The sequence below is a fragment of the Hydra vulgaris genome, chromosome 06 (genome assembly GCF_038396675.1).
Source record: "Hydra vulgaris chromosome 06, alternate assembly HydraT2T_AEP".
Taxonomy (NCBI): Eukaryota; Metazoa; Cnidaria; class Hydrozoa; order Anthoathecata; family Hydridae; genus Hydra; species Hydra vulgaris.
Window position 1 is genome coordinate 183629 of NC_088925.1, and position 15269 is coordinate 198897.

The following is a 15269-nucleotide window of genomic DNA, read 5'->3' on the forward strand; positions in this document are numbered from 1 at the left end:
TGTTGATTGTAATATTACACCATCACATACAATCCGCAACGACATATGATGATCTCGAAGTTTCGTTATTAATTCTGATAATTTGCGTCGTATTTCAATGTCATCTTGCATTATTGCTTCATCATTTACCGGTGATGGTGTATTCTCTTGCTCAAATAAATGCTCACGTGCTTGATCCATATGTGCTCGCAGCATCGGGTCCTCAAGATTTTCAAGATTTGTTTCATTGTTCAAGTCTATCTGCCAATCATCTTTATCAATTTGACCCAATTCGTATTCGTCAATGGGGAATTCCATATTTATTGGTGGGTATTGATATCATCTTTAATTGTTCAAAAAAAAGACGCAACTAAATTTATTTGTTTTCGTCGCAAGTTGTCAAATCTTCCCAACTTGGTGGATTATTCTGTGGTTCCGAATTAACACTTAAGTCGGAAATTTTACCAAGGATTTCGGTATATATTTTTTTTCGATTAGGCGAAGGTAGCGCTTTAATTTGAGAAGATTCACCATCATCATTTTCATCGTCATATCTTTGTTTATTACGTTTATTGTATTTATTTTTACGATGATCGTGATCAGGTTTAAAATGTATCTTCTCAATAATATTTGATAATGGCATAATGTGAAAGCGTTCGTTGTTGTCCACAAATATTTCATAAATATCTGATAGCTTAAGTGCTGTTGCTATTGCGGGACAGTCAACGAGCAATAATAAACATGCGCATCGACTTCTAAACGCAAATGTAAAGAATTTACCTCTATCAATATTTGCTGTAGCAATTGCATAATTTGCGAGGGCAATCTCACTAGCAGTTGATGGTATCGTCTTATTAAGTAATTTTTCAAGATCAGAAAGACGATTATTTGAGAAAATTTTATCATGTACAATGCTTATCATTTGATTATATAACCGATTATATTTCGGAATTTGTTTGAGGATTTCTTTTATAGATTCTTTTCTTGAATCGCTAATTGATGCCATTGTTATTATGATATATTTTATCATATCATGTATTCAATTTTTTTTCAAATTACATATATTCGAGTAATTTTTGAAGACTATGCTTAGTTTTTGTGGTTGTTGTCGATAAAGGTAATTTTATACCGAGAAGTTTAGCATGTTTTCTAAGAGTATTGATATCTGGTCCAACTCCACCCTTTTTTGCGGTTGATGGTTTTTTATTTTTTGCGGGCGTTGTTACTTTCTTTTTCTTTACTAGTAATGCTGTTTCTTTCTTCTTTTTTGCGAGTGCGGCATCTTTCTTCTTCTTTGCGAGTGCAGCATCTTTTTGATTCTTAAGTAATGCATTAGCGCGCGTTACTTCAGCCTTTTTCTTTTTCAAAGGATTAATTGTTTTCTTTACGGCCGTAGCAGCAAGTTCATTTGGTGCAGTTGTGGGTTTTTTAGGCGCAGTTACGCGCTTTTTTTTCTCACTATCTGGTCCTGCGACAGGCATGATATGATCTCACTGCAGCTAATGGTATACACGCAGCAGAAAAAAATACATATGTTGTAGTAATGTTGATATTACATTTGTTCTTCTTCGAGTGGAGGATTGGCTTTATTGCGAATATTCTGTTCATGCCAGTTTTTGAATTGATTTCTGAATTCCGCTTTAATATCATCATCAATTGACCTCCACACTTCACCACCCATATTGCTAAAATATTGATTTTCATCCTCTTCGCGAGAAACTTTGTTTGCTTGTGGATTATTTTTTAGTTCTTCTATTTTTTCAGGTGTTATATAGATTGATCGTACATTTTCCTTATCATAATATTGAAGATACCTAAAATACAACATTGCATTTGTAACTTTACTCGGATCGCTTCCGGTCCCTCCCATAATTATTGGATTAGATTTATTTACATTTTTTGTTGCTGTTGTTCGCACGGCTCTTTTACTTGCGATATTTCCCGAGTTTAAGGCTTGTTCCAATGTTTCCATACGAGCAGAAATTGCTATACATGTTGCAAGCAATTTTGAATAATTTTCGATTATTGGTTCGAGTAATTTTTCGATACTTTTTGTGATTAAGTCAATGCTGTTTGCTTTTGATCTTGTTTTTTCTGCCATTGTATTTGAGGGGAATATATGAATCAAGATCTTATGATATATCCGAGGAGGACCGAAAGTATTCAACTAATAAACGCGGGATTCAATTTTAGCAATAATATTAGAGTTGAAGTCATCTATGATATTTTGATACATGTGCATATGATGGCATCGACAATTACACTCGGCAGTCTATCAGACGCCCTTGAAGTTTTGCAAAATCTTACAAATCAACAATTTGATGGCGCGACATCGACAAAAATAATTCAACTTAGTAGATGGGCGCATCCACATTATCTTCGTTATATTACATTTCGCGCCGAACAAGCCGAAAAATATGGAGACAAAATAAGCCATAATAAATTCCGAATTTCTGCGGATAAAGTTGAAGAATTTTATAAATCGATCGCTCCGTTACGCGCGGAAATCATTGAAATTAATTCTGACCTACTCCTGGACCCGCGCATATTTGATAAAATAAAAATATCACCCAATGACCTTGAAATACTTGAACCCCTTATGTTATCAATAATTGTATGAAACATAAATAATAAGTCGCGCATTCACTCCTTTAGGATTTATTAAACTAAAAACCAATGGTTTTCCTTTTTTGATAGCTAAAACTTTCGCGCGATCTTCACCAAATGTTAAATAACCAACTAATGGAAGTTCCATGCGATCAGTAATGCGTTGTGTTATCTTAACAAGTGTTCCAACTTTAACAGCAGCAAACGTTGGTACCTCAACAGTAATATTATTTTTTATGTTATCCACGGCCAATGCGGGACCAAGTTCTTGAATTATTGCATCCTGTTGTAGTGTGACAATGGTTCCGAGTGAAACATTTGCTATTGTTGCGGGTGTTACATTCAAGACTGTTGTACCTATTGCGGCATCTGTGGTGAGCGCACCTATAGTTGTTCGGGGCGCACTATCAATCGTAATATTAAATCCCACAATTTCTGATGTAACAGCGATGCGAATATTATATATTGCAATATCATATGGCCATGTTTTTGATAATGGTGTTCCTGCTTCGATCGCGATCGATTCTATTTTAATATTTCCTTGTGTAACGATATTCGGCTCTTTATTGATAACAATTGTGTTATCTTCTTTTTCGTCCTCAATAAATGAACTATCGTTTTGCGTTGCGTGTGTAGCATTATCAGGACACGTAACTAAAAGTGTCGATGATTCCGTCCATGCATATGCCCATCTGTTGTCTGTGTTGCAGAATATTCGATGCTTGTATAGTTTGGACATTTTTGCTATAACACTGCAAAATATAATCATATATTTCATATAATTATGAGTACCCCATATGCGGAACACCCCATATACGTCGAAGTAATACAATATAGCGATAATTACGATTATGACGATTCTGCTATCGAACGTAGACCCATTGATGGTCGAGAAATTTGGTTAGATTTGCAAACGATTCCGCAAACTCCTCCATTATCTGCACCCTATCCGGGCGGACCCATCATCGGAAATACTCGCGGTATCACCGGCGTTCAACTAACTTCGGTATCACCATACAAGTATGCATCACTTTCGGGACATTTTGTAGATATGATTCCCGCTAATCATGCAAATGGTTCATACAAACCCACTTTAAAAGATGTGACAGGTCGAGTTATTCCGTATGATCCAACAGTATGGATCGCAGATGGATTACTCGGCGTGATCGTATTTAAATATAAAACTCCTCAAGAACTCGGATATATACCTCCGCTCACGATTGATTATTGGCGTTATACCGGCGCATTCGCAAGCGGTAATAGTTCATCTGTTGATGGAATAAATCTTGCACCGGGCGCTCACATTTTCAAGCAAAAAATTTCTTCGAATCAGTTCGAATTTCGAACACTACTCGTTGGAACAAACGTGTCACTGCAAGAATCAGCAACTGGGATCACAATTAATGTGGAATCTGGTATAACTGGACTCACGAGCACAAGTACAACTGGTGCAGAAATCAATACTAACACATTTGATGGATCACATGCTGTTCTCCGTCGCATCGTCGGATCAAATGGTCTTACTGTGACACAAAACACAAACGATATCACAATCGATAACACGTTGACCGGTGCGAACCTTGGCACAGGTTCATCCGTGCTCAGTGCAAAATCCGGCGCAAATTTACAGTTTCGTTCCTTGACTGCCGGTGCAAATTTAACACTCACTCAGAACGAAAATGATATCGTCACCGCGCCGAATGGTCTATTAACAACGCTCGCAAACATCGGTACGGGAGCACAAATATTTAATAATATTACCGGAACATCTGCGAACATTCGCTCTATACTTTCGGCGAGCGGTCTGAGCGTCACACAAAATGCATCAACCATCACAATCGACAACACGTTGACCGGCACGAACCTCGGTGCCGGATCACAGTTATTTGCATCAAAGTCCGGTTCGAATTTACAGTTTCGCTCATTGACCGCGGACACAGGTATCGAATTAACACAAAATACAAATGATATCATGATATCATCAACACTCGTTGATCTAGCAAACCTCGATAACGGAGTACAAATTTTTGAAGGAATTTTTAATAAAGTTGCGAGGCTACGATCTTTATTTGGAACAGCAAACGGGTTAACTGTCGATCAAACATCGACATCAATCACCATCGACAACACTTTGACGGGCACAAATCTTGGTTCGGGATCTCAAATTTTTAAAGCAAAAAGTGCCGCAAACTTACAATTCCGCAGCCTAACTGCGGGTGGAGGTATCATCCTCACACAGAATGCAAATGATATCATCATATCAACGACAGATAGTGGGAGCTCATCAACAATCGTCACAACTTTAGCGAATCTCGGAACCGGCGCACAAATATTTATTGATATTCTTGAAACAACTGCGAATATTCGATCATTGCTTGGTTCCGCGAACGGACTCACAGTCACACAAAATGCATCAACAATTACTATTGATAACACGTTGACCGGCGCAAATCTCGGAGCGGGATCACAGTTATTCGCATCAAAGTCCGGTTCGAATTTACAGTTTCGCTCATTGACTGCGGGTACTGGCATCGCACTCACACAAAATGCGAATGATATTATTATCGCCACATCGATTGCAAATCTCGGCACAGGCGCACAAATATTTGATATAGTTACCGCTAACTTACGCTCGATCATTGGTTCTGCAGGTATCACAGTTACACAAGACACAAATACGATCACATTCGATAACACGTTGACCGGCGTGAACCTCGGCACCGGTCCATCCATATTTAGTGCAAAATCTGGTTCAAACTTACAGTTTCGATCTTTAACAGCCGGTACCAATATTTCGCTCACACAAAACGCAAATGATATCTCAATCGCTGCAAGTGGTATCTTAACAGCGGTCGCGAATCTCGGCACCGGTGCACAAATATTCGACGCGGTTGTTGGAACAACAATTAATTTAAGATCAATTCTTGGTACCGCGAACGGACTCACAGTCACACAAAACGCATCGACCATCACCATCGATAACACATTAACTGGTGCGAACCTCGGTGCCGGATCACTCATATTCAGTGCAAAATCCGGCGCAAACTTACAGTTTCGCTCATTGACCGCTGGTACCGGCATAGCTCTCACACAGAATGCAAATGATATCGTAATCGCATCAACAGTAACATCATCCCTGAGTGCGATTGCGAATCTTGGCGCGGGTGCGCAAATATTTGACGCGGTCACCGGTACAACAGCAAACTTTCGTTCTATACTTGGTTCTGCGAATGGTCTTACTGTCACACAAAATGCGTCGACCATCACTATCGATAACACGTTGACCGGTGCGAATCTTGGGACAGGATCGCAAGTATTTAGTGCAAAAACAACATCAACACTTCAGTTTCGCACGTTGACCGCGGGTTCCAATATTTCGCTCACACAAAGCGCATCTGATATTACCATTGCAGCGAGTGGTCTATTAACTTCGCTCGCGAATCTCGGCGCAGGTGCACAAATATTTGATTCGATCACTGGTACATCCGCAATCTTGCGATCTATACTCGGTACTGTGAACGGTCTCACAGTTACACAGAACACATCATCAATCACCATTGATAACACGTTGACCGGTGTGAATCTCGGTGCCGGATCACAGTTATTTGCATCAAAGTCCGGTTCGAACCTACAATTTCGCTCATTAACCGCGGGTACTGGCATCGCGCTCACACAAAATACAAATGATATTGTGATCGCGATGACGTCATCACCCATAACTTCGCTCGCAAACATCGGCACAGGTTCATCAATATTTGATGTAATTTCCGGAACAATAGCGAACTTGCGAACATTACTTGGTTCATCAAATGGTCTATCGGTCACGCAAAATACATCAACAATTACTATTGATAATACATTAACCGGTACTAACCTCGGGACCAGTACCCCCATATTCAGTGCAAAATCTGGTGCGACATTACAATTTCGCAGTATTACTGCGGGGACCGGCATATCTGTTACACAAAACACAAATGATATTACCATCGCGACAAGTGGTATCTTAACCACACTTGTGAACCTCGGGACCGGCGCACAAATATTTGATGCAGTTACTGGTACATCCGCAAATGTGCGATCGTTAGTAGGTACGACCAATGGTCTCACAGTAACGCAAAGCGCATTATCAATCACCATCGACAACACATTGACCGGTACAAATCTTGGAGCGGGATCACAGTTATTCGCATCAAAGTCTGGTGCACTTTTACAATTTCGCACACTAACTGCGGGGACCGGCATCGCACTCACACAAAACACAAACGATATCACAATCGCAACAATTGGTGTCCTAACTTCGGTCGCGAACCTCGGCGCAGGTGCACAAATATTTGATGCAATTACTGGTACAACTGCGAATGTGCGATCGCTCGTAGGTACGACCAATGGGCTCACTGTTACACAAAATGCATCGACAATTACTATCGATAACACATTAACCGGTGCAAATCTCGGGACCGGATCACAACTTTTCATCTCAAAAAATACATCGTCACTTCAGTTTCGCTCGTTGACCGCTGGTACCGGCATCACACTCACACAAAATGCAAATGATATCGCAATCGCAGCAAGTGGTGTCTTAACTTCGCTCGCGAATATCGGCGCAGGTGCACAAATATTTGACGCGGTCACCGGCACATCCGCGAACGTACGATCACTCATTGGTTCCGCGAACGGTATCGCTCTCACACAAAATACAACAACTATCACAATCGATAATACATTAACCGGTACAAATTTGGGTTCGGGATCGGGTACAATATTTAGTGCGAAAAATGGTTCGACCCTCCAGTTTAATAGTATTGCCGGTACAGGTAACGGACTCACCGTCTCAGTTCCAACAGCGGGTTTAATCGTCATCGACAACACATTGACCGGCGCGAACCTCGGTGCGGGATCACAGTTGTTCAGCGCAAAAAATGGTGCGAATTTACAATTTCGCTCATTGACCGCGGGTACTGGTATCGCGCTCGCACAAAATATAAATGATATTGTCATTTCGATCGCGAGTGTACCTCTATCATCGATCACAAACCTTGGCACTGGTGCACAAGTATTCGAAACTATATCAAATTCGATTGCAAATTTGCGCTCATTCGTTGGAACCGTTAACGGACTAACCGTCACTCAAGGTGCGACTGCAATAACTATTGATAATACACTTACTGGTGCAAATCTTGGTGCGGGATCACAACTGTTCAGTGCAAAAAATGGAGCACAGTTACAATTTCGCTCATTAACCGCGGGTACCGGTATCACATTAACACAAAATGTAAATGATATTGTTATCGCATTAGCATCAGCATCCTCACTCACTACGCTCACGAATCTCGGCACTGGTGCACAAATATTTGATGCGGTCACTGGTACATCCGCGAATGTGCGATCTATACTTGGTACTGCGAATGGATTAACTGTCGCACAAGGATCCGCATCTATTACTATCGATAACACGTTAACGGGTGCAAATCTCGGTACAGGTATTTCCCTATTCAGTGCGAAAAGTGGTGCATCATTGCAATTCAATACTATATCTGGTACCGCAAATGGTCTTACTATTTCCGCACCATCTGTCGCTGGTGTGATCACGATCGATAACACTTTGACCGGCGCGAATCTCGGTGCGGGATCACAGCTGTTTAGTGCAAAAGTCGGCGCGGCATTACAATTTCGCACACTAACTGCGGGTGCAGGTGTGACGCTCACACAAAATGCAAATGATATCATCATCGCTGCAGCTTCATCGGTATCGCTGAGTACACTATCGAATCTCGGCGCGGGTGCACAAATATTTGATACGGTCACCGGTACAACTGCGAATTTGCACTCACTCGTCGGTTCCGCGAACGGTCTCACTGTGACACAAGGTACGACAGCTATCACCATCGACAACACATTGACTGGTGCAAATCTCGGCACAGGTTCATCCGTGTTCAGTGCAAAGTCTGTTGCAAATTTACAGTTTCGCTCATTATCTGCGGGTACCGGTATCATACTCACGCAAAATGCAAATGATATTGTGATCGCGACAAGTGCCCTAACTTCACTCGCAAATCTTGATACTGGTGCGCAAATATTTGCGACAACCGGAGGTACAACAGCAAACTTACACTCACTTCTCGGTACCATTAACGGTCTCACTGTTACGCAAAATGCGACAAACATAACAATCGATAACACCTTGACCGGTGCAAACCTCGGCACTGGCGGTAGTGCCATATTCAGCGCAAAGACTGGAGCACAGTTGCAATTTAATAGTCTCGCGGGTACTGCGAATGGACTCACTGTTTCCGCACCAACGGCCGGATTAATTACGATCGATAATACACTCACTGGTGCATCACTCGGTGGTACTGCTGCGGTCTTCGCAAATAAAACGGGCGCATTAATAAATTTGCGCGGTATCACCGCCGGAACAAACGTCACTGTTACACAAAACGTGAACGATATTTCTGTCGCGGTTGCGGGTGGCGCTGCAGTCGCAAATTTAACGAGTTGGCGTTTCACCGATGAAAAAGCGAATGCAACTAATGCGGGAGCATCGGTCGCAGGTACACAAACTCGCACCTTAACAACTGCTCTTTCATCTGGACCTAACGTTGCAAATGTTACACTTGCGACAAATTTATTAACTATACAGCCCGGAAGATATTATGTTACAGCATCAGCTCCTGTAATAAACGGTGGACTTAATCGTATTTCTCTCGTCAATAACACAACAAATGCAATAATACTTAATGGTACAAATAATTATTCTACCGGTGCAACGTTAGCGACGCGATCATTCATTAGTGGTGTTATTGCACCAACCACAACTATTGTTTGTCGACTTAGTCATTATATACAAACTGCACAAGCTACGAACGGATTAGGTGCTGCAGTGGGTGCAGGTGTCGGTACATTCGAGGTATATGCGGAAGTTTCGATCACACAGATCGGTGTGTAAAAAATAAATCAATGTGACTGGTTTTAAACAATCAATATTTTTTTGTTATCATTTATAATATGGCTGCGCCTCGCATCGAACAACCAATTTACGTTGAATATTTTTCACTCAGTGATCATTATAACTTTGAGCACAATATGAGCGCGATCGAACGACGTCCTATCGATGCTCGAGAATGCTGGCTCGACATGCAGTTAATACCGATAACACCACCGTCTGTTGCAACATCTGTCGTCACTCCAGCAACTGCTATTCTTGAGGCTGTGCCCAATAATGCATTTCATTTCGCTAATCCTTCTTTCCAAGATATGATACCTGCGACATATAGCAACTGTGCGTACCAACCAAAATTAACTGACGCTAATAATGTTTTGATCCCATACGATTCTAATGTTTGGGTCGCAGATGGGATTCGCGGATTAGTCGAATTTAAATATAAATCATTATCAGAACTCGGGTACAAAGCACCACTTACAATCAAATATTGGCGCTATACTGGTGCATTTCCTGGTCCTGGATCGGCCGGAGTAACAAATGCAATTAATGAGAGCGCTTGCACGAGCACTACGTGCGGCGCATTATTCAAAGAATTAATCGGCACAGTTCTCCATTTTCGCTCACTATCGTCCGGGCCCGGAATAAACATTACGCAAACGAACGATCAACTATCGATCGGTAATATTGTCCCAATAACTGATATTAATTTATACATCGATAACAGCGGCAATGATACCACAGGTGATGGTACTTTTGCAACACCATTCGCTACATTGCAGCGCGCATTCGCAGAAATCGAAAAAACAGGATGGGATAACACCGCAGTGGTCCGAATTAAATCGGCATTAACACTTTCGCCGATGATGAGTCTTAATGCGGGAACTCGCGGCAGACAATATACACCTGTGCATGTTTATGGTGCGCCGCGCACCGTAATTAAATCTGGAACAATTACAAGTTTCAGTCTTGATGTCGCAAGTAAATTACTCATCATATCTGGTGGTTCATTTGATAACACAGACATTGGTCGCATCATTCGATTCACTTCTGGCGCATTAGCGTCTTATGTTCAGTTTACACGATTAAATATTGAGTTCGCTCCATCAACAAAAATATTACCATCGCCTCCGCCATTTCAGTTTGAAGCATATATTTCAGACGTTATTGATTCTTCTACCGTTCGAATCACATATGCCGCAGAATCAACGGTACCCGCAGTTGGTGATTCATTCGAAATACTCGAAAACACAAGTCGCTGTATAATTAATACAGCAGTCGCTGTATTCATGAGCAATGCATCAATCATATTCCGCGACATCGATTTTATACCGACCGCATCTTCGGTAGAAACGGCAGTTGGAATTTATTTCACGGGCTTTGAAGCAAATCTTGTTGGTGTTCGATTCTTATGTGTTCCTAATGTGGATATTTTATTTTCAAACACTGATGGTATTCTTCATACCGGATATATTCATGCGAATAAAGCAATAAGTCCAATCATACCATCATCGCTCGGGATCGCAGTTTATAATACACAAACATCATCCGGAAATTTCATCAGGCTCAACTCTGATAATTCGAATGCGATCATATCGAATAGTATGTTCCGAATGGAATTACCTGTCGGGTCTAACGCAAGTATATTTATTCAAGGACCAATTATTATGCAATCATGCGAATGTTTCGGTGAAGTAACTCTATTCGCAAATTCAGAAAATTCAACGGTACAACTAAGTCGATTTGATGGAGGATTACGTGGTAATTTTTATGGTATTGCAGCAGCATCGAGTGGAATCGTTACTGTATACGATACTCATATATTAAATTCAAGAAGTGGTGGTATAACAACGACGCTCGGAGGTGGAAAAATTATTTTAGGTGAGAGGAGTAACGGATTTGTGCAGATAGATTCATGTAGATACGCTATATTATGTGAAGGAGGCGGAAATATAATAATACCACAAGACGCAGTAGTTCGTATCAATGGAGGTGCAAAAAGTATAGGAGCAATGTTAATATATCTTGCGGAAGTACATATGAATAGATTACCTGTTATAACAGGTACATTCAGTACTTACATCATATATGCTAAAAGGAGCAAAATATATACACAATCGATCACACTAAATTCGCATTTATGTCGCGCAATCGATCTACAGTACGAAAGTGAATTAATTGCTCAATCAATAAACTTAGATGGCGGTGCAATCAACATCAACGTTGAATATGGTTCAAAGTTAACAGTACTAAACGACCTATCAATAAAAAATACATCGACCACTGGATTAATATTCAACGATAACTCACATGTATGTGTTATCGGTACACTCACAACATCAGATAATAATGAATCTGGAATACATTGTACGCTCCGAAGTTCATTATTCGCGGGATCAATTAATGCTTCTGAAAATCACGAATATGGTATTAGGATGGATAAAAGTGACTTATTCGTTGATAACACGTTAACCGCAACCGCAAACGGTATAAGCAATATTAATTTGACCAACGGTGAAGCTCGTTTAAATTCTGTTATTGCTAATATGGCCGGGACTTCGCCAAATATTTATCTATCACAGCAAAAATGGAACTCAACCGGGATCGAAGCTCACAGCGCACAAACTGTCGGTATATATGTCCATGGTGCGTCCGAATTCTTTGCGACCACAAGTGTTGACGTCCATAATTGCATGGATCAAGGATTTGTCCTCACGAACGGATCAAAAGCATCATTAATTCGCACAGAAGGCGGGACTGTACTAGACGCGAGTGGTTGTAAATATTTTGGGCTCAACATTAACACCGCATCCGAACTCAAGTGTGTCGGTGATATCAATATTTCAAATATTGTCTCGGGCAATGGTCTCAACCTCGTCGAAAGTGAACTCCGCGTCGCTGGAAATATTAATATACCATCTGTATATCAAACCGGCATAATCGTTGATAAAAGTTCGCTATTTGCGCACTCATTAACATCTACTGCGCTAATTTTAAATTATCCATCCGCAATATTTTATGATAGTGAAGTAACATTAAATGATCTCACGCTATCATATTAGATCAGAGTTTAGAAAAGAATTGTTAAAAGAACAAAAAAGACAAAAAGAATTGGGTTACCCCACAAATAACTCATTATGTATGCATGCATTTTTAAATGGGGGATGCAAAGATGAAACTTGCAACCGACTTCATCTTGCAGATGCAATAACTGAAAGTTATAATTGTGGAAGGAAAGAGTTTTTTAGTGCATTATCGGTTCTCAAAACCAAAAATGCATCAAAAAAATTAAAGCCTTCTAAAGCAGTTAATGCTAATAAAAACAAAGATGAAGTTTGTAAAAACAAAGTTAAAGAATGCATATGTGCTTTTCACATTAAAAATAACATGAAAGGGTTAATAGATGAAATACAAGATTTGGAGAAAGCTGCTGAAAAAATGCCAAGTGGTTTAGTTAAACAATTTAACGAACTTCTTTGTAAAAAAGAAATTGAAGAAATTTATAGAACAGCAGGTTCTCTAAAGAAAATGATTTCATCTGTTAAAAGAAACATCATAGTGGGAACAACGATAAAAAATAGTTAAATCATAACAGATTCTTTCTTGATGTTGATGATGGACCGGACTGAAATAAGGACAAGGAAATGGATAACGGAACAATATGGACGATGTCACTAAATGATTTTAAACATGATTTGAGTCGCTTGGATATGTCAAACACATGATGAGTCATTTGAAAATGACGAGTCAAAACGCACCCCCAAACTGATGAGTCATAACCAGATGACGAGTCAAAACACAGGTACACTGGATGATGGACTGAAACGAAATAAGGATACGGAAACGGATAACCCAACCTCACAAACAGAGGAAACAACAATTGCAATTCTAACCATGCAAAAGTTGTAGTTTGTGAGGTACACATATACACACACAAACGGTCATAAAAAATAATCAAAACACACACCATTTTTTGTTACTTCTTATCCCCCACCATCTATATCAAAAAAATATATATTACAATATTTTCGATATATTATAATATTTATATTTTTTGATATATTTATATTTTGATATATTATGATATATTTTGATATATTTATATTTTTTGAAATTGTACAGTGTCAAATGAAAAGCAAGCCGGAGATTGCATAATCGTTTGAAAGAGCGATATTATATTTCGAAAACACTTAAACGTGTTAATTTAATTTTTAACGACACCATCGTATTTTGACATACGTGAATATCCGAAAATCATTGTTGTTATTAAACAACAGCGACGACTACTCAAAAACATTGTGCGTTCATTTATGAACTAATGAGAAATAATGTCAATATGGATGTCAACATCGAAAATTTGTGAGTGAACCAATGAATAAAATTATGGTAATGGCTAAAAATATGGAGAAAGAGATGATAGGTGAAATAAAAAGCAACTTAGAAACTATTTTATTATCGCTGATGGGAGTAACACTAAGTGAAAATTGTTTATCAATGGGCTAGTGGATTGATCAAATGAACTTCTAAAATATTTGGTAATATTAGTTATGAAATTGATGTCATCGACAATTGGATGAAAATATCTCACAAGTATTTGATAGAGAATTATTTATCAATGATTTGTGGATTAACGATTGTTAGTTATAAACTTGCAAATCTGATGAGTATTCTCTTGATGAAAAGCAAACTAAAATTTGTTTACTAATGGTTTGTGGGTTAACCAGTAATTTCTAATATTTTTGGTATTGTAAGTTACGAAATTGCAATTATGATGATCATTTTTTTTTTCGATAAAATACAAACTGAAATTTTTTGCACTCAACACACACACAAGCACAATCATAATAAAACAACGATTCAAATTTATCACATTATCGATTAAAAAAAATAAACAAATTTTTCACAGTTTTATTTTGCGTTGCACTTCATCAAAGTTATGATGACACAAAAGATCATGTCTATGATATGGGGATATCATGTCTATGATTTATCATAGACATAATTACCATCATACTAGATTTATCGCTCAAGTTTTGAAACATTTTAATCAATATTAATAATATAATATAAATTCAAATTTCATAATCATGCGTATAGCTCATCTCGCAGATATTCACATTCAAGATCGACGCCGGACCGAATATCAAGTTATATTCAATAAATTATATGAAAGTCTTCGATTGGAAAAAATAGATATTATCGTGGTTGCGGGCGATATCTTCGACAATAAATTGCGCGTTTCTGCGAATAATATCCTCGATGTCACAACATTTCTCATAAACTTATCCGATATTAGTCCCGTGGTCCTAATAGCCGGCAATCATGATACGAATCTCCTCACACCTGGTGCATTTGATATACTCACAGCAATAATAACCAATCATCATATACTACAATCACCAAGATTAACTTATTGGCGGCATTCAGGTATTTATAATGCACATGGATGTGTTTGGTCCGTTATAGCACCAGATGGAAATATTCCGGAGTATGATCAACAAACTCCGGACTCACAACCGCACATGTGTCTTTTTCATGAAGAAGTTAATGGAACACTCCTACCAAATGGAATAACTTTGCGCGATTTCAAACTAACAACATCAACATTTGATCGATATGATCTTGCGCTAGGAGGTCACATTCATTTGAGACAACGTTTCGCCCCGAGAGCCGCATACTGTGGAAGTCTTATTCAACAAAATATTGGTGAACCACATTATGGTCATGGATATATCTTGTGGGA

General features: G+C 39.2%; 1 protein-coding gene across 1 annotated transcript; it reads left to right on the forward strand.

The window, feature by feature from the left end:
• The first annotated feature begins 3370 nt into the window (after positions 1-3370).
• On the forward strand, positions 3371-9532 carry LOC136082076 (mucin-19-like). Its single transcript, XM_065800654.1, has one exon. It carries the CDS (start codon positions 3371-3373, stop codon positions 9530-9532), a length of 6162 nt encoding a protein of 2053 aa, XP_065656726.1.
• Positions 9533-15269: the final 5737 nt, after the last annotated feature.

Bases quoted from the DNA above. Each gene is read 5' to 3' on its own strand.
- LOC136082076 (XM_065800654.1), top strand. From the start codon at position 3,371: ATGAGTACCCCATATGCGGAACACCCCATATACGTCGAAGTAATACAA.